General features: G+C 43.9%; 1 protein-coding gene across 2 annotated transcripts; it reads right to left on the bottom strand.

Moving 5' to 3' along the window:
• Nucleotides 1-2,922: 2,922 nt before the first annotated feature.
• On the bottom strand, nucleotides 2,923-16,043 carry Tsnax (translin associated factor X). Of its 2 annotated transcripts, none has more exons than XM_075977681.1 (6): nucleotides 15,544-16,043; nucleotides 15,230-15,334; nucleotides 13,206-13,320; nucleotides 11,106-11,236; nucleotides 7,713-7,840; nucleotides 2,923-4,615 (listed from the first exon to the last, which is right to left on the bottom strand). In XM_075977681.1, the coding sequence occupies exons 1-6, from the start codon at nucleotides 15,557-15,559 to the stop codon at nucleotides 4,238-4,240; spliced, it is 873 nt and encodes a 290-aa protein (XP_075833796.1). In that variant the 5' UTR covers nucleotides 15,560-16,043; the 3' UTR covers nucleotides 2,923-4,237. The 2 variants fall into 2 exon arrangements, with proteins under 2 accessions (XP_075833796.1, XP_075833797.1); XM_075977682.1 differs by having other exon boundaries at nucleotides 15,230-15,328; nucleotides 15,544-15,703.
• Nucleotides 16,044-16,387: the final 344 nt, after the last annotated feature.

The following is a 16,387-nucleotide window of genomic DNA, read 5'->3' as shown; positions in this document are numbered from 1 at the left end:
ACATGGAAAAAAATTCTTGGACTCCGATGTTCTTCATGTTCCTAGGGCTTGTTGGTTTTCTGAACTTACGGTCTTGCACATGTTAAGCAATAGCTCTGGGCTATGCAGTCCCAACGTATTTAATTTTCATTTGTGTGTGTGCCCCTTTGTGTGTGCATCATGAGTATGCAGATGCCCATGGAGGTATCCCTAGAACTGGAGCTACAGATGGTTGTGAGCCACCATGCTGGAGGTGGGAAATGATCCCTGGTCCTCTGCGGGAGCAGCCTCTGGGGAGCCATATCCTCGGCTCTCCTCTACCCCCGCCATCTTAAAGCAGCTCTGTTTTTCAAAGGATTACTGAAAAGACTTCTTCCAGGAGAAAATAAAATGAAAAAAAAAGGGGGGGGGGGAAGGACTTTACACCTACATGTGAAGGTGGCATAGAGTTGTGCCTCACCTGACAGAGACGTGCCATCGGGCCGTGTTGCTACTGTGTGAACAGTTTGAGTATAAACCCAGAAGATGCCAGTAGCTGATGCTATTTTATGGGACCTGATAGACACATTAAGATGGTAACTACTGCAAAATATATTTCTCCTGAAACAGACTCTGTATACAGAAAAAAAAAACCCAACAGTGTTTAATCTCCAAATTAAAACCAGTGGTTCTATTTTAAAAGGGGGAGGGCAAGGGACACAGTGGGGAACATTTGCTCAATGGGATTTGTATTGTCTTTTAAAAACTAAAGGCTGGGTGTGGTGGGAAGCTCATACAGTCCCAGCATTTGGAGGCTAAGGCAAGAGCATCACGAGTTTGAGACCAGCATAGACTATGAGAGTACATAGGCCAGCCTGGGAAATTTTGCAAAATTATATGAGAATGAAATATATGTATGTGTATACATATATATCCATTTGTATGTATATATGGATATATACACATACATAAATAAAAAGACTGACACTATTAACTAAAAAACTCAAAAACTGAAACAAAATGACTGATTCTAATATATATAAATAAAATTTAGCAAAATGTATAATCAAAAAATGATGGAAGGACTGAGAAATGGCTCGGCCACAAAGCATATGCTGCTCCCCTGGGGCATGCAAAAGCTGGGAATGGTAATAAATGCCTGATAAGTTTCTGTAACCCTAAAACTGGAGGAGTGGAACAGGGTAATTCCCAGGGCTTGCGAGCCAGCCATGGTGGCTGAATCAGTAAGCTTCCAGTTCAGCGACAGATTATCTCAAAACATAAGGTAGAAGAAGTTGGAAAGATGGCTCAGTGCTGTTTTTCCAACTGTTTGTAACTCTAGTCCCAGGGGATCCAAAGTCTTCTTCTGGCCTGCATTAGGCATGCATGTGGTGCACAGATATACATGCAGGCAAAACTTCGATACACATAAAACAATAGAATCGTTAAAAAGAAAATGGGCTGGATATGGTGGAGCACACTTTTAATCCCAGCACTCAGGAGGTAGGCAGACAGATTTCAAGGCCAGCCTGGTCTACAAAGCAAGTTCCAGGACAGCCAGGGCTACACAGAGAAACCCTGTCTTGGGGTGGAAGTGGGGGGGGGGGGTGAAAGAAACTGAAAAATATAAAAATATCCTCAACATTAACCTTCCGCCTCCACATACATGTAAATATGCGCCTGAACACACACAGACACCACTGATTAGCGCTTTTCCTTTTGGCTATATATTCTTGCTGGATCGAACTTATCATATAATGTTGTTCTTTGCAACAAGATAAAAATAAAGTCTATTTTATCTGCTACCAGTAGCCAATCACGGACTCTCTTTGGGCTACCATGTCTATGGGGTGTCTTTTCAACCCTCTTACTTCAGTCAACGTGTCTTGGAATCTAACGTGGGTCTTTGTGGACAGCACAGAGCACGGAGCCATCTGCCATCTCTCAAGGACCAGTCTTTGAGGGTGAGCAAAGCCCCGGGGTTCTCTGTAAAAACCACTCATTTAATAGACACACGATGACAACTGAAAAGAAATAAGCCGCTTTCATCTGTCACAACTTGCCATGGGACCTTGACCCAGTTAGTTCCTTTTTCTAATTTTTTAATTACATTTGTATTTATTGTTTGCAAGGGGAGGGGGGGCATGCTGTGGCCAGTTTATCTCTTTCCACCACGTGGGTTCCAGGGATCAAAGGCAGGTTGTGAGGTTTGGTGGCAAACACCCTTACCAAATGAGTCATCTCGCAGTCCCTACAGCCAATTCTTTTTTTGTAATAAATAGAGAGCCCACCACAATTGATGATGCTGTTATTAGACATGATTTAAATTTAGGTTTAAATCAAAGGAAGCATCAGGAGCAATGGCGCTTAGTCACCTGCAGGAGGCGCTGCTGACTATACTAAAGGCCCCTTTCTTGCTCCTGACAGCCTGGCTTTCCAGCGTTTGACCTGCTATTCCTTAACAAATCATTTGGGGAGTTAGGCTACTATTATCTTCCCTTCCAGGAATTGGCTTAGAGGGTTAGGGACATCATCTAGTCTGTGAAGAATGTCTTCTTGAGAGCACGTGTAACTTGTGTTTAACCTTAGAGAACACAAGCAAGTCCACAGCTGTTAAAGTGTCCCCACCAACCACAAGGGAGTCCCTGACTGCATTTCAGGCTGAGGCCAACCACTTGGAAGCCTTTAAGAAAAAAACAAACCTCCGTATTAACCTAATCTATCTTAGGTTTCTCATTTTTATCCAGAAATTACATGATTAGATTTACTAAGTATTTCTCAATGCTATCAAACAACAGATTCAAGAATGGGTTAGCTGGAATAGCAAAGGTCCTAACCACCAAGCCTGACATCCTGAGCAGGTCCCCAGCACCTGCACGGTGGAAGGAGAGAACCGACATCCACAGCTGTTCTCTGACCTCTACACGTGCTGTCGACATTTTTAAAAAAGTTAAACCAATGAGCTTCTGTATTTTAATATTTTATTCAAAATTTGTTTTAAGTTTCTGTAAAACATTCTTCAATTCATCATTTTAACATTATAAATTCAACTTGAAGTAGTTGAAAAAACAAACAAAACAGGCAAAGGGACGGACTATAAGCAAGCAGGAGAACAAAGCCCACCGTCACCAGGACAAACAAGCCTAACTTATCGGGCTTGTATGCACTATATTTTCCTTCCAGTAGTAATATTTGGAAAAATTATGCTTTCAAAGAACCAGCCCTTACAAATAGATACTCTTTCCAAAAATAAACCCAGCATCTAAGCCCTAAATGCGCACAGAACTAGTTGGAAGCAGTGGGTGTCAGCCGGCAGGTCACACTCACACCTTCACACCACAGATGAGCTCTCACTGACTGGGTAGGTGAACTCCAAACCTCTGGCTCCTCCTCTGTGTTGGCAATTGTCTTATTGCTAAATTATACATAATTCATTTTCTTTGGCAACATTATTGGCTAACACCAAGGGACAAGTATGAAGGTTTGGGCTGTCAGCATTCTAACCATGGTAGCTGTTCTACTGTGATTTCTAAGAGGTGCCAGACTAGAAAAGCCACCACACCTAACACCAGGACCACGGGCCTACCTGTTCACAACTAGAGACAAGAGTAGAATTACTCAGCATCACTGGTGAAAAACAACGCCAGCTCCAATTCCTCACATCTGCGATAAAGGGAAAAACTAAGTGGAGAAATTAACATCTGGATACCCATCAATTTTTTTTTTGCAAAGTTACTTTTAATAAACTCAAAGTGGTCTGAACTTGTTCAAAATTTTGCATGAATTCTCATTATAATACCACTAAAACTTGTACTTAAAAATACTGATATCTTACATTTTTAACTTCTTGTTCCATGTACTAAGCCTATTTTAAAGGCTTGCCATGATACCGCCAAGAAACTTCCAACAGGAAGCTCACTTCGGAAGTTTCACTCCATTTTTTCTCCATATACAGAATCACCCACTTAACAGGCTTCCTCTGAAATATGTCGCTCCAAGTTCAAGTGAATTAAAGTAGGTGTGGCAGAAAGTGCTACAGGAAGCATGTTCACATAACAATAAAGCAAACACCAGGAATAAGCACATATGCAAACACTGTATGCAAATGCTTGTGAACGTAAGAAACGTTCCTGAGGACAAACTTATACATAGCTGTATACGACTTCAAACTAGTACAACTAGAAACATCTACAAAAGCCACAATAAAGTCAAATGCACACTCAAAACAGTCTCACCAACTGGCCTCCCAGGAGCTCCTCAGAAAGCAGAGTGCAGCTGCTTAAGAAATGCTCTCTTCCTGATCAATCATCTCTGTTTTAACTGAAAACACATCTGCCAGCATGTGTTTGGGAATCTCTGAGCCCCGGACTTTAAGGGCGTAACAGGCGTTCTCCACTTTGGCCAGGCTCTGCTTCAAGGTGTACAGCTTCTTAGAAACCTCATAGGGCCCGGTGTTGCCAATGAAAGAAAACCCATCATAAACCTGGCGTAAGAACTGGCTCACTTCAAAGGGGGTGTCAATGTCCCCATTCCCCACACTGTTGATGCACATCCGCATCAGTTCTCCAGTTAGGTCGGCCACTCCCAGCAGGTAATCAACAGGGGTGATTTTCAGTCTCCAAGTAACAAGCGGCTTATCTTGTCCATCAGAGGAGGGCTGGTAAAGACACAAAAGAAAGCCACACACAAAGAAAACACTGTGATAAAGTGAATGTATCAGGCATCACAACCATAAAGTAGGAAAACAATAACAAATCAGGCATTCTGGTCTTCCCTATGTGTTAACTATATGGCAGGGGCACAAGGAATCCAACCAGGCACTGGGTAAGGAGCCGAGCAGGTGGCATGGACGTATCAGAATAAACAAATACAACCAATGTAAAACCAACTTCACTTGACGAGCACAGTAGTCGCATGCTAGCAAGGCCGACTTGACGTCACTGTGACACTCCTTATCAGACAGCAGTATGGTCCCCTCCTTCAGTCCTCTTCCCTCATCCGGCTGGCTGCTTCTTCACTATTCTGCACTGCCCATCACGGTCTGCAGCTGTACCCAGTTCTTGTCAGTGCCTCCATCTCCTACCTCTCATGTCCAGCAAATCAGAATCTTGAATCAGTGCTGAGATCCTTGTCAGCCCTACACTAAGCAGCCGAGTACAAGTGAGTTTAGAAACAGTAATCATGTCTACAGACTGTTGAGTTTGAACTACTGCGAGTTACTCACCAATCCTTTTAGTTATTCTCCAGTGGTTTTCTTTATTAGTTTATGTGTATAGGTGTTTTGCCTTCATGCATGTCTGTGTACCAGGTTCATGCCTGCAGCCTTCAGAGGCCAGAAGAAGGCATCAGATCCCCCTGGAACTGGAGTTACAGATGGTTGTGAGCCTTCATGTGGGTGCTGGGAACTGAACCAAGTTCTCTGAAAACCCAGCCCATCTTTCCAGGCCCACTCTCAAATATAGCATGGTTCCTTCCTATATGTCCTTCCTGTGTAGCCTCTTCGTACACTAGTCCAAGTCTCTGGTACGCTCCTCTGTGCCCTACTCAATTCCCAAACTCTTCAGTTTCAGGAAATGAATTAGCCTAACTCCACAGACTCAGTCACCTCACGCTGCCTCTCAACTATCTTTGTAGTACCACAATATCCTTACCTATATTACAGCCCCCTCCACCGTCACCTTCCATCCTCCAGTCTCGAAGGACACATTATCTTTCCTTACAAATGACCTTGACTCATCTCCTCCCACCTCTTCCAGGGCTATGCCTCATAACATACTTATCTCTTAGCAAGGTTTTTTATCTTTCTCTAAACCTCAAGTCTCCTCCTCTGTAAATAGGATTATGTTACCTACTTCAGAAGTCTTTTATGGATTAAATAAGACAATATTCAGTAAATTCTTGAACGCATGATGTGCAGCCCCAGAAAACATCCCATAAATGTAGCTGCTACCATCACCACCTCCATCATGTGCCTCTCTCTGCACGAGTTTCTTTCTGGGAGTGATACCTACACTGTAACCAATGCACGCGGACGTGAAGCAGGAAGTGCATTGGGGCAGTGGCCTGCAAAGGCACACCGTGTTTGAGGGACTAACGAAGTGCTTGTTCTAAGTAAGTTAAAGTGCAGGACAGACTGAGACTAGAGACACATGCAGGACCCCACATGAGGAATTTGTTGAGAGTCTCTGAGAACTAAGTACAGAAGTGGCAGAGTGAACTTCTATTTATTACTGTGATTGCTGTGCACTGATCTCAGTCCTACTCAGACACTTCAGAGAGACCTTGTGGCCCAATGGCCCGTGACAGAACATGAGAAACAAGGCCTACTGACAGCAGGGGTGATGAGAGCCAGGTAGTAACAGAAAGAGGAAGCCCCCAAAGCCTGCTTCCTTTTGAAAGCACATCCATCATAAAGGTTTCTGGGGATTCTGCGAGCTGAGACTGGTATTTATTTGTTTGTTTGTTTTAGGAAAACAGGAAGTTATAGTAGATGGAAGAGGAATGCATTTCACATACCACTTAGAATATATTTCAGAAAATAAATAGTCTGTTATTACACAGAAGGGGTCTTGGTTGTAAGCTGACTTTAGAGAAATAGGCATGTTAAAAAATAACAAATTTAAAGTTAAATTTGTCAAAATAAAATCTGCTTCCTGGAAACTATCAGCAAGGTTAAAAACTGCGTAAGGTACGATTTTTCAAGATGAACACTCGAGTGTTTAAGAGGACGGTGACATCACTAGTGGGTCAGGCAGAACGATTTGGACAAAGCAAATGCTTCCAAGGCTCCCTCCCGGCCATTACGCAGGCCCTGCTCTACGAGCTGACAAACGGCTATTGCTTCCTCCACGCTTCTGATTGTCTGACATCCGTCATAGACATTTTTTAATGATTTTGACAATATTTTCACAAGTCAAGTTAAAAGAATTTTTTTTTTTTATCAAATTTTCAGAATGTCCTGTCCCAAGAATCCAGCACTAAAGGGAAAGTTCTTGGTGAATGCAGACACATCTCCTGTGAGAAGTGCATCCGGGTCATAATCTCAAACGCCCTGAAAGGGCACACATGCTCAGTCTGTCGTCCAGCCAGGTTATCCTGCATTCTCACATTTTATTTCATGTCTGGAAATTCTGACGTCTAAGTTTCTTTGCCCACCTAGCCTGACTGAGTGGTGTTTTTAAAAATTAATAAAAGGGGAAAAAAGGAGTGGAAAAAATCCTGTTTATCTTAATACATGTGAAAGAAGAGATCAAATGCCCACTTGCTTGCCTGAATGTTGTATGTTCAAATCCAAAAGGGGAAAGAAGTACCTCGTAAGTCAAACTGCAAACACTCTTTCCTGAATTCAGAAGAACTAGGCAATGCCTATGCGCACATGGTAGTCTGATAACAAACGGCTCTCACCACGTGACAGCTCTGTTGTAACAATGAACTGCTGTCAAGTATAAACACTGCTTAGTTAAGAGACCTTTGTACGTTAAACTCTTTCATAAAGCCCTTTGAGGTAGGTGCACACACCAGGGGTCCCTTACATACCCCTCCCAGCAGACTTCTTAAGAGCACAGCCTGGATTCTGAACACCCTGCTGCCGTGGCGAGTTTCTTACTCCTTGAAGCCATGTGACTCTTCTTCTGTCACCAGTGGAGACACTTAAGACAGTGCTTCCTTGGTGAGACCTAGCAAACCAGCTTCAGGAAGCCAATTCCCATGCTGCTGTATAAATTATATAATGAAACATGATTTTAAACCCTCACCGTCTTGCTTTCTTTCCCACTGTCTTCTGTGGTGAATGTCAACTGCTTGTTAATCTCTTCCACACTGATTAACGAACGAGTTCTGATGAAGTGTTGAAAAGACACAGCCTCTACATATTCTTGCAGTCCTGAAAAACAGCGAAGAAGGCCACTAGGAACAAGCACCAAATTACAAGCGTGTCACCAGAAAAAGCTAGAAGTTACTTATCACCTAGCATGATAAAAATATTGGATGTCCCTGCAGACTGTATCAGCTGAGGCAGGGCACACACGCACTCCTGGGCCTCTGTACCAAGGCCCGTCTACGGCAGCTGGGATGGTGATTAGGGCACATGTCCTGATCACTAATGCGTGCCTTGCACATAACAGGCATAAATAATAAAATGAGGAAACGTAAGATCTGTGCTATCTCACAAGAGTTCAAGGACACCTGGCCCCAGACAGAGAAGCACTCCGGGTCACATGTAGGTAAAAGGATGTTTAAACAAGCTATGTTTCAACTTGATGAAAAGGACATCCGTTATGTTCAGTGTATAATCCCCAAGGTGAAAATTTTCAGCCCACTGCCATACTCCAAACAATGCCTTCCCCTGTGCCTCTACCTTGGAGGAAATCCAAAAGGAATTATTTACAAAACCTGCTTCCAGTAAGAGAGAACTCTGGAGGTTGCTTTTATGTAATTTGTTCTTTTTTACTTCATTCCTCTGTTAGAACATACACAGGGAAACCCAGTTAAAGGCTTCTGATTCCTTTTATTGATTCTCATTGTACTTAAGCCACACACATTCAATCTTATTCGACACCAAGCCTAGCCTGAGGGTGAACACATGAGCAAGTTCAACCTGCTTTTCAGGATTTTAATGCTTTTCGTAGAAAATTGTTAACCACAGGTACAAGCCCCAGAGGAAGGGAAGGTCATGCTCATACAAAGACTTGTAGGCAGATGTGAATAGCAGCATCCCTCATAAGAGCCAAAAGTAGAACAACTGCAATGTGCATCAACTGATAGACAAAATGTGGTCTATCCATTCATGATTACACCATAACAAGAAAGTACTGGTGTGTGTTACCCCACAGATGAACCCTGAAACCTGAAACCATGATGCGATGTGTCCGTTATACAACCTTATTTTGTGATATGTGCAGAAGAGACAAGTCCAAAGAGACAGTGAATTAGTCCTTGCTAGAGGGACTGGATCAAAACAAGCTATACTGCAAGTAGCTGCTGTCTGTTCCAGAAGGCAGAGATTAAGTTGGTACAGCATGTTCAGAACAGAGTAAGAAGTGTCATCCTTATCAACACAATGTTACAGCGTCCAGACTAAATTGTCAACTTTCTGAAACAGGATTTCAGAAAAGCGAAGGGATGTTTAGAAATGAACCTGGAGAAAAATACTGGAGAAACAGGACTGAAATACAGGGCAGGAGGACACTGCAGTAGTACACCCCGTCAGTCATCTAGAAAAGGAGTCTATTTGTGCTTTGTAGTCCTCAAAATTTTAAAGAGATTTTTCTAAGTTTGTAGTATAGAATACAGACTTACCAAATTGTGATTAAATGGTCCCCAAAGTATTTACTGAACCATTTCCCATTTAAACACAATGAGGTTGAGGCTGACTTCGGGGACTGTTAGTCCTGTACTAGGTTTTACCTGATATTAAAGTCAGTAGGTTCAACTGAGTCTGGAAAAAAAGAGACCAAAGATGACCTTCATCAAAACTCCCGTGAAGCCTCAATTTCCTTACGCATAAGTGGTAGAAATAATTTAGAAGCTACAAAAGCAAAACCTGTGACTGTAAAGAAGAATGAGTATGTGTCTCCAGCAAGGCCAGCAGAGAAGCTCAGGCACAGGGATGGACACCTTGACCCCAGTTCATGGCCAGGCAAGCAGTGTAGACATTATCTGTTTTAAAAACCAAAAATATCACCAAGCGGTGGTGGTGCACGCCTTTAATCCCAGCACTCTGGAGGCAGAGGCAAGCGGATCTCTGTGAGTTCGAGGCCAGTCTGGTCTACAAGAGCGAGTCACAGAGCAGGCTTCAAAGCTACAGAGAAACTCTGTCTCGAAAAACCAAAAATAGGGCTGGAGAGATGGCTTAGAGGTTAAGAGAACTGACTGCTCTTCCAGAGGTCCTGAGTTCAATTCCCAGCAACCACATGATGACTCACACCTATCTGTAATGAGATCTGATGCCCAGAACACTATATACATAATAAATGAATTAAAAAAAAAAAAGAAAAACCAAAATAAAGAAAAAAAACCAAAATTTCTAACTGACCACAAACACTCATCTAACCCATCCTTCACATTCTTGAATAAATTAATTAAAACACTGGTAAGCAATTATTTTACACATGTAAACATCTCAAACCATAAGTTTCAGTGATATAGACTAAACTAAAACAATACAAAAAAATTTTTTTAAAGTGTTCCTTTAAGATGCAAGGGATTCCCTGACCTGTTAACTTCTCAACAACAACAACAACAAGAAGCCACACATTTCTTAAGTAGCTTATGTCAGGCAACTAACTGCACATTTGCTTGTTCAGCCGTCCCCGTGGTCAGGTCAGGCTACTCGTACCCAGCGTGTACCATTGAATGTACTGCTGAACACGAGGCCACTGCCTGCACTCACACACCCTCCCTGGGAAGCATCCTTTCTGCCCTCAGCACCGTGTTCCTTTAGTTCAATTCAGAGCTGCTCTATCTCTAAGCCAAAGGAGTGTCCTTTGGAGCAACACCAGGGCAAGCACTCACCAAGTAGAGTGGTGGCCATTCCTGAGCATCATATTGTCAACACTGCAAACACATTTCATTCCTGAGCATCATATTGTCAATACTATAAATATATTTCATTCCTGAGCATCATATTGTCAACACTATAAACACATTTCATTTCCCTACGTTTAATCTAAGTAGCTTTTTAAGTCACAGATAAGAGCTTCTTTTGACTGCTTCATCCTAAACTTAAGAATAAGTATCACTGCTTCTTCAGATCAATAACTTCATTTTAAATCCAAGAAAGTAATGCATGCTAAATATGCCAATACTTGGGAGGCAGAGGCAGGATTAAGAGTTCAAAGGCAACCTTAGCTATCTACAGACGCTAAGACCAGACTGAGCTATGAGACTGTCAAAACTTCATTTTAAAGACTTCATATGGGACCAGTGAGAAGGCTCAGTGAGTAAGAGCACATGCCACCACACCTGACGACCTGAGTTCAAACACTGAGACCCACATGGTGGAAGGAAAGAACCAATTTTCATAAGTTGTTCTCTTCCCTCCACACACGGGCCCTGGTATATGCACGTGCACACACACACACACACGGGTGTGTAAGTTAGTGAAAACTGACATATTCACGCAGCACTCTATTAACTCTGAGACTCACCTGTGGTGATAGCTCGATGGAACTGATGCATATCTTCTCCTGAGAGCTCTTGGGCGACCTGTAATATTTTCTGTCTGACACCATCCAGTTTAATTTCTGATTCAGTCAGTATCTCCTCTATATCAGGAGCACTATAAAGACATTAGGAATGTTGAAAACATCAGCCTTGTGATCAAAACTAACTATAAGAAAAACCTTATTCATAAAAAATCAACTTCTGTAGCTGGCTGCTTCCACCTAAAACAACTCAAAAAAAAAAAAAAGTCATACAGAACAATGGTTTCAGCCCTATAACCAGGCACCATGAACATGGGACAGGACAACAATCAGGGAAGTGAGGACACACCCGATGTCCATCTCAAGGCTCGGAAGAGTTTCCAAGTGACGATGTAGGAAGAAGCTCGGCAGAGCCAGAGTCGGCCTGAGTTGAAAAGTTGAAAGTTTAAGGTCAAGAAAGCCCAACGTGCAGGGCAGAAAGCCAGGAGAAGCTGCAACACTGCAGAACTTCAGAGCTCTGCACCACACAAGGGACTTCCTCAAGTCTCCCCCTGAGTACAGGTCACTGCAGGCAAGGACTAAAACTGTGGCCTGGCACCCAAAGCCACAGAGAAGGCTGGGCACCACCCAGAGAAGGCTGGCCAAACAATTCCCATAGCCTACTGACAGCAGCAGCATACACTACAAAGATATTAAAGGAAAATTATTCCAGATGGAACTCTGAATCCATGTGCCAAGGAATAAATGACATTAGAAATAGTTACTGCAGGAATAAATATACAATCTGTTCCTTGTTTCCTAAATACTGTTTAAAGTAAAAACACTGTGTCCTGGGGATAAAATACTGAGGTGACAATGGCACAGGAAGCCAGGCTGAGAGGGAAAGACCACTCTACAACATATAAGCTGCTCGCCCTGATGTAACATGACATGGGAGCGGCCCTTACTTTAGCACTTAGGAGGTGGATGAAAGATTGTAAGATCCTATCTCCAAAAACAATTAAAAATATATAATTAATAAACATCAAAGGAACCAGAAACAGACTGCAATGAGCTGAAAGCTGAATGAGAAATTAACCATATTTTCAAATCTAATATTAAATTTTTTACATCAACTGTAACTTAAGTGGGTAACAGGTTCCAAAAGATAATCCAGGGGCTGGAGAAATGGCTCAGTGGTTAAGAACACTGGCTGTTCTTCCAGAGTTCAATTCCCAGCACCCACATGGCAGCTCACAACTGTCTCTAACTCCAGTTCCAGGAGATCTGCCATCATCATATAGACATGCATGCAGGCAAAAACCACCAATACATAGAGAATAGAGATAGTTTTTTTAAAAAAAATCCAAAATTTAATGTATTTTCCTCAGACTATCCTTATACACACAATATATATGAATATATGTAAATGAATGATCTAAACAGAGTATGAAATCCTTAGGTAGGCTAAAAGTAAGAATTTTCCCAACTGTATGTGAAACACTGCTTTGGGGGCTGGGGAAATGGCACAGCAGTTAAGAGTGCATACTATCTTCACAGAGGACCAGAGCTCACTTCCCAGCACCCATGTGGACTGGCTCACAACTCCAGGGATCTGACTGGCTAAAATATTTTTTAAATTATTTTATGTTTATGGTATTTTGCCAACATGTACATCTGTGCACCATCTGTGTGCCCAATGGAGACCAGAAGATGGCATCAGATGTCCTAGAACTAGAGCTGTAGACGGCTGAGAGCCACTGTGTAGGTGCTGGGAACTGAGCAATCAGTGCTCTTAACCACTGAGATATAGCTCCAGTCCCAAATATTAATTTTTTAAATGTATATACTTGTATTATCTGATACTGATTAAAATCCAAAATATATTCAAACATCCATTATTATCTATTGAGATACAAAATATACAAATACAATGCATCAGAAAGCAAATTTATTTTCTAATTATATTTATTTATGTGTGTATCTGTGTGTGTGCACACTCATGTTCCGTGTTTATGGAGGTCAGAAGCCAAGTGAGGTAATCATAGTTGGTGACAAGCACCTTTACTCACTAAGCCATCTCCCCAGCCCTTCAAATAACAAATTTCAAAGATGTTTACCCACCTTGTAATCCTATGGAGAAGAAAAATTGTCCTCTTACTTTCAACAGTTATATCCCGACTTAGCTTCACAAGCCTCTCATATTTATCGTGCCTCGCGTCCAGCTCCTGCTGAAATGCTAGAACACATTGTGATGACCATGAGCGTTCATTCCTGACTCACAGCTGGTCAAACACAGAAGGCACATGCCAGTGCGGATGCAGCCAACACTGTAGTCGCCTGCCTCCACGAAGACTCAACAAGCAGAACACAGAGGCCATGACAGTAACTCTCAGAACACAGACACTGAGCGCTCCCCTCTAGCTGTGATGCACAGGAACACAGGCTTCAGAATCCCTGGAGGCTTGTACAGAAAGCTGTAAACTATTTTAAAGTGACATTGGAATAGTAAGGGAATACTACAAACCACCTTACTGTCTTCTTCAGAATGTCACTGTCAGGGTGTAGTCTCCTACAGGGCTGGGGACAGGGTTCAGCTGGTAGGGTTCTTGCCCAGCACGCACTAGCTCTGGGCTTAGTCCTCAGCACTGCATGGAAACAATCCCCAGAAGACGTACGTACTTGGAGGGTCACTGATCTCTCTGTGCTCTTCCCAACGTGGCTACGGTGAATAGTAAATCTTTTCTCTTTTCCCTATAAAAAAGGGCACGGTGGCAGAGGCCTGCACAATCCCCAAATACTCAGGAGACGGGGGCTGGAGGATTAGAGTTCAAGGTCATCCTTAAGAGACTAGTCTGGGCTATTAGACCCTATCTCAATAATGATGATGATATTTGGATTTTGCCTAATATTATAAATGCTGTCAGTCTGATATTACAAATGCAAAGTTAGATGACGCATAGTCTCAAGGAGATATAGGTATAAATAACAAGCAATTAAGTAAAATACAGTAATAATAAAATAAATACATGGAGAGGGTTTAGGGAGAGAAATTCATCTTATGAGTGAATGGAAAATTGAATGAACGCAGTGTTCGTCAGCAAGAACTGCTTAAGTTGGGTCTTGAAGAGAACATGGTCCACTGGAATGGTAATGAAAGCAGTAAGTCAGAAGCAAAGAACTAGTAGCCCACAAGAGAAACAGGAAACCAGCAGGAACGCTGGAAACGCACAGCTTGTTTTCATTCGGTCTCTAGTCACATGCTCTGCTCAGTGCGCTATGCAGATCACTGTAGGCACTGTGTGCTTTCAAACTGTCCACAAGTTAGTGAGACCCTTCTCTTTACGGGTGCAACCTACTTCCTTCTCCTAAACATGAAGCAGTTCTTCATTTGCCTTGCTTTTAACAGATGCAATGTGGCAAACACAGTCTGTATCCGAAAGCCCTTGACTATTGTGTCCCATGAAGATGCTAACATCAGTGAATAGGGAAACTGTTTCACACTAAGCAGGGTGGTGGTGGAGCAGGCCTTTAATCCCAGCCCTCGGGAGGCAGAGGTAGACAGATCTCTGTGAGTTCATGGCCAGCCTGGTCCAGGACAGGCTCCAAAGCTACAGAGAAACCCAGTCTCGAAAAAAACAAAATAAAAAAAAAGTTTCACATTAAATGTTACTTTATACGGAAATATGCAACATTCTTTACAACTGTCTTGTACATGACATCGTCTTCTCATGGAACATTTACTAGCTAGCATATATATTTATATTTAGTGTGTTAGACTGAGCACAAAACTTATTTTGAGGTAGCACTTTGCACAGAATAGGAACTGTTAGTAAATCTTGTCTTACACGTACACAGGTATTCACAATCCCCTTAGTCTATTAACTTGGTCATGTTGATCCTGATACCTAAACCTTTGGAATACGGATTTTCAGAGCCGACCTAGCACCAACACAAACCAATCAGAAAAAACTAAGCTTCACATCTGCATGGCGTAATTTCTATCTTGTTTGTTTGTTTGTTTTTAAGGCAAGGTGTCACTAAGTAGCACTTGCTAGCCTGGATGTCCTAAATCGTTGAGGGCCGCTTTTTGGCAACATTACGGATACAAGATTGTTACAGTTCTAATTCTCCTTATAGAAACTTACATTTGAAGGCCAACATCACCGGCGAAGACGAACTGACATCCTTCCCTTCCCTCCTTTGGTTATGCGGGAAGTTGTCATGCTTCCTCTTCCTGAAGCCTCCTGGTCCTTACGTAGAAAAGAAGATGAGCTGGATTGTGCCCTTCCATCGTCGCCCTTGGACAGCCCGTACCTCTTCCTCCCGCGGCACCCGTAGGGCCTGGCCTCCCGGGCCGCCTCCTCGGCCGCACGGGACGTGCCCAGGCCCTGGGATCGGTGACAGCCGAGCGAGCGGGGCACACGAGGCCCAGCCCCTCCCCTCCGCCCCGGCCCCGCACCTTCTTTGCCGCTCATGACCGCGGGGCCTCAGCTCGCACACGCAGGGACCGCAGCCGCCGGGCCGGCTCGGCGGGCGAGCCGAGAGGTTGTCGCCGGACTCCGAAGAGCGCTACAAGAGCCGGTGGTGAGCAGCACAGGGTCCTCGTCGTCGTGGGCCGCCGACGCCACCGGAAGCGGAGCCTTCCCGCAGCCTTCCGCCACGGAGCAGCCGGAGCCGCGGAGTTCCCTCGACCACGCACACTTCCGGCGCGGGCCTCCGGAGCCGCGACGGGTGCGCCCCTTCAGTAGCGTGCATTTCCGGTCGCGCACACTTCCGGCCTGTGTCCCAGAGACACGCGTCCCCGGCGCGCACCCTCAGCCGCGCGCGTTTCCGGCGTGCCAGGCCTTGACCACGAAGATGGAGCGCCCACCTGCCCTATGGAGGCGGGGTGCGGGCCGAGCCTGGAGCTCGGCGGGCTGATTATGGTGGGCCTCCCTTCAGGCCTCTGAGCAGCCTCCTGCTTAGACGCATGCGCGCTACTGCAACACCCTGGGCGGGCCTGGAGGTGTTGGCCTTAGCCTCAGTTTCCCCCTCTGTCAAATACGGGTGGTGATCACCGTGAGGTTCGAAGAGAAGCAGATTTGAAATAGTTGGGAAGTTTGATCCCGTTGTTAGGTCATGAGTTTGAACAGATGCTGCCCCATCTAGCTGACTTTGGCCGCACCAGATACCTTGACACTGGCGGGTACCTCGAGACCTCAGCAGCCCTCCATTAAAGACCCATGCTCAAATAAAACTAGTCGCTGAACACAGGCCCGCCATCTTCTTCAGTAAGTTGAGGCATGTCCATGTTGCAGACTTTT

Source organism: Microtus pennsylvanicus, chromosome 6 (genome assembly GCF_037038515.1).
Source record: "Microtus pennsylvanicus isolate mMicPen1 chromosome 6, mMicPen1.hap1, whole genome shotgun sequence".
NCBI lineage: Eukaryota > Metazoa > Chordata > Mammalia > Rodentia > Cricetidae > Microtus > Microtus pennsylvanicus.
Note: the sequence above shows the minus strand (reverse complement) of the source record. Positions and strands in the feature narration are given on the sequence as shown.

Bases quoted from the DNA above. Each gene is read 5' to 3' on its own strand.
- Tsnax (XM_075977681.1), bottom strand. The intron at 11,237-13,205 runs GTGGGTAAACAT...ATGTCTTTATAG, and splicing joins CTTCTCCATAGGATTACAAG to TGCTCCTGATATAGAGGAGA. The intron at 7,841-11,105 runs GTGAGTCTCAGA...GCTGTTTTTCAG, and splicing joins CCATCGAGCTATCACCACAG to GACTGCAAGAATATGTAGAG.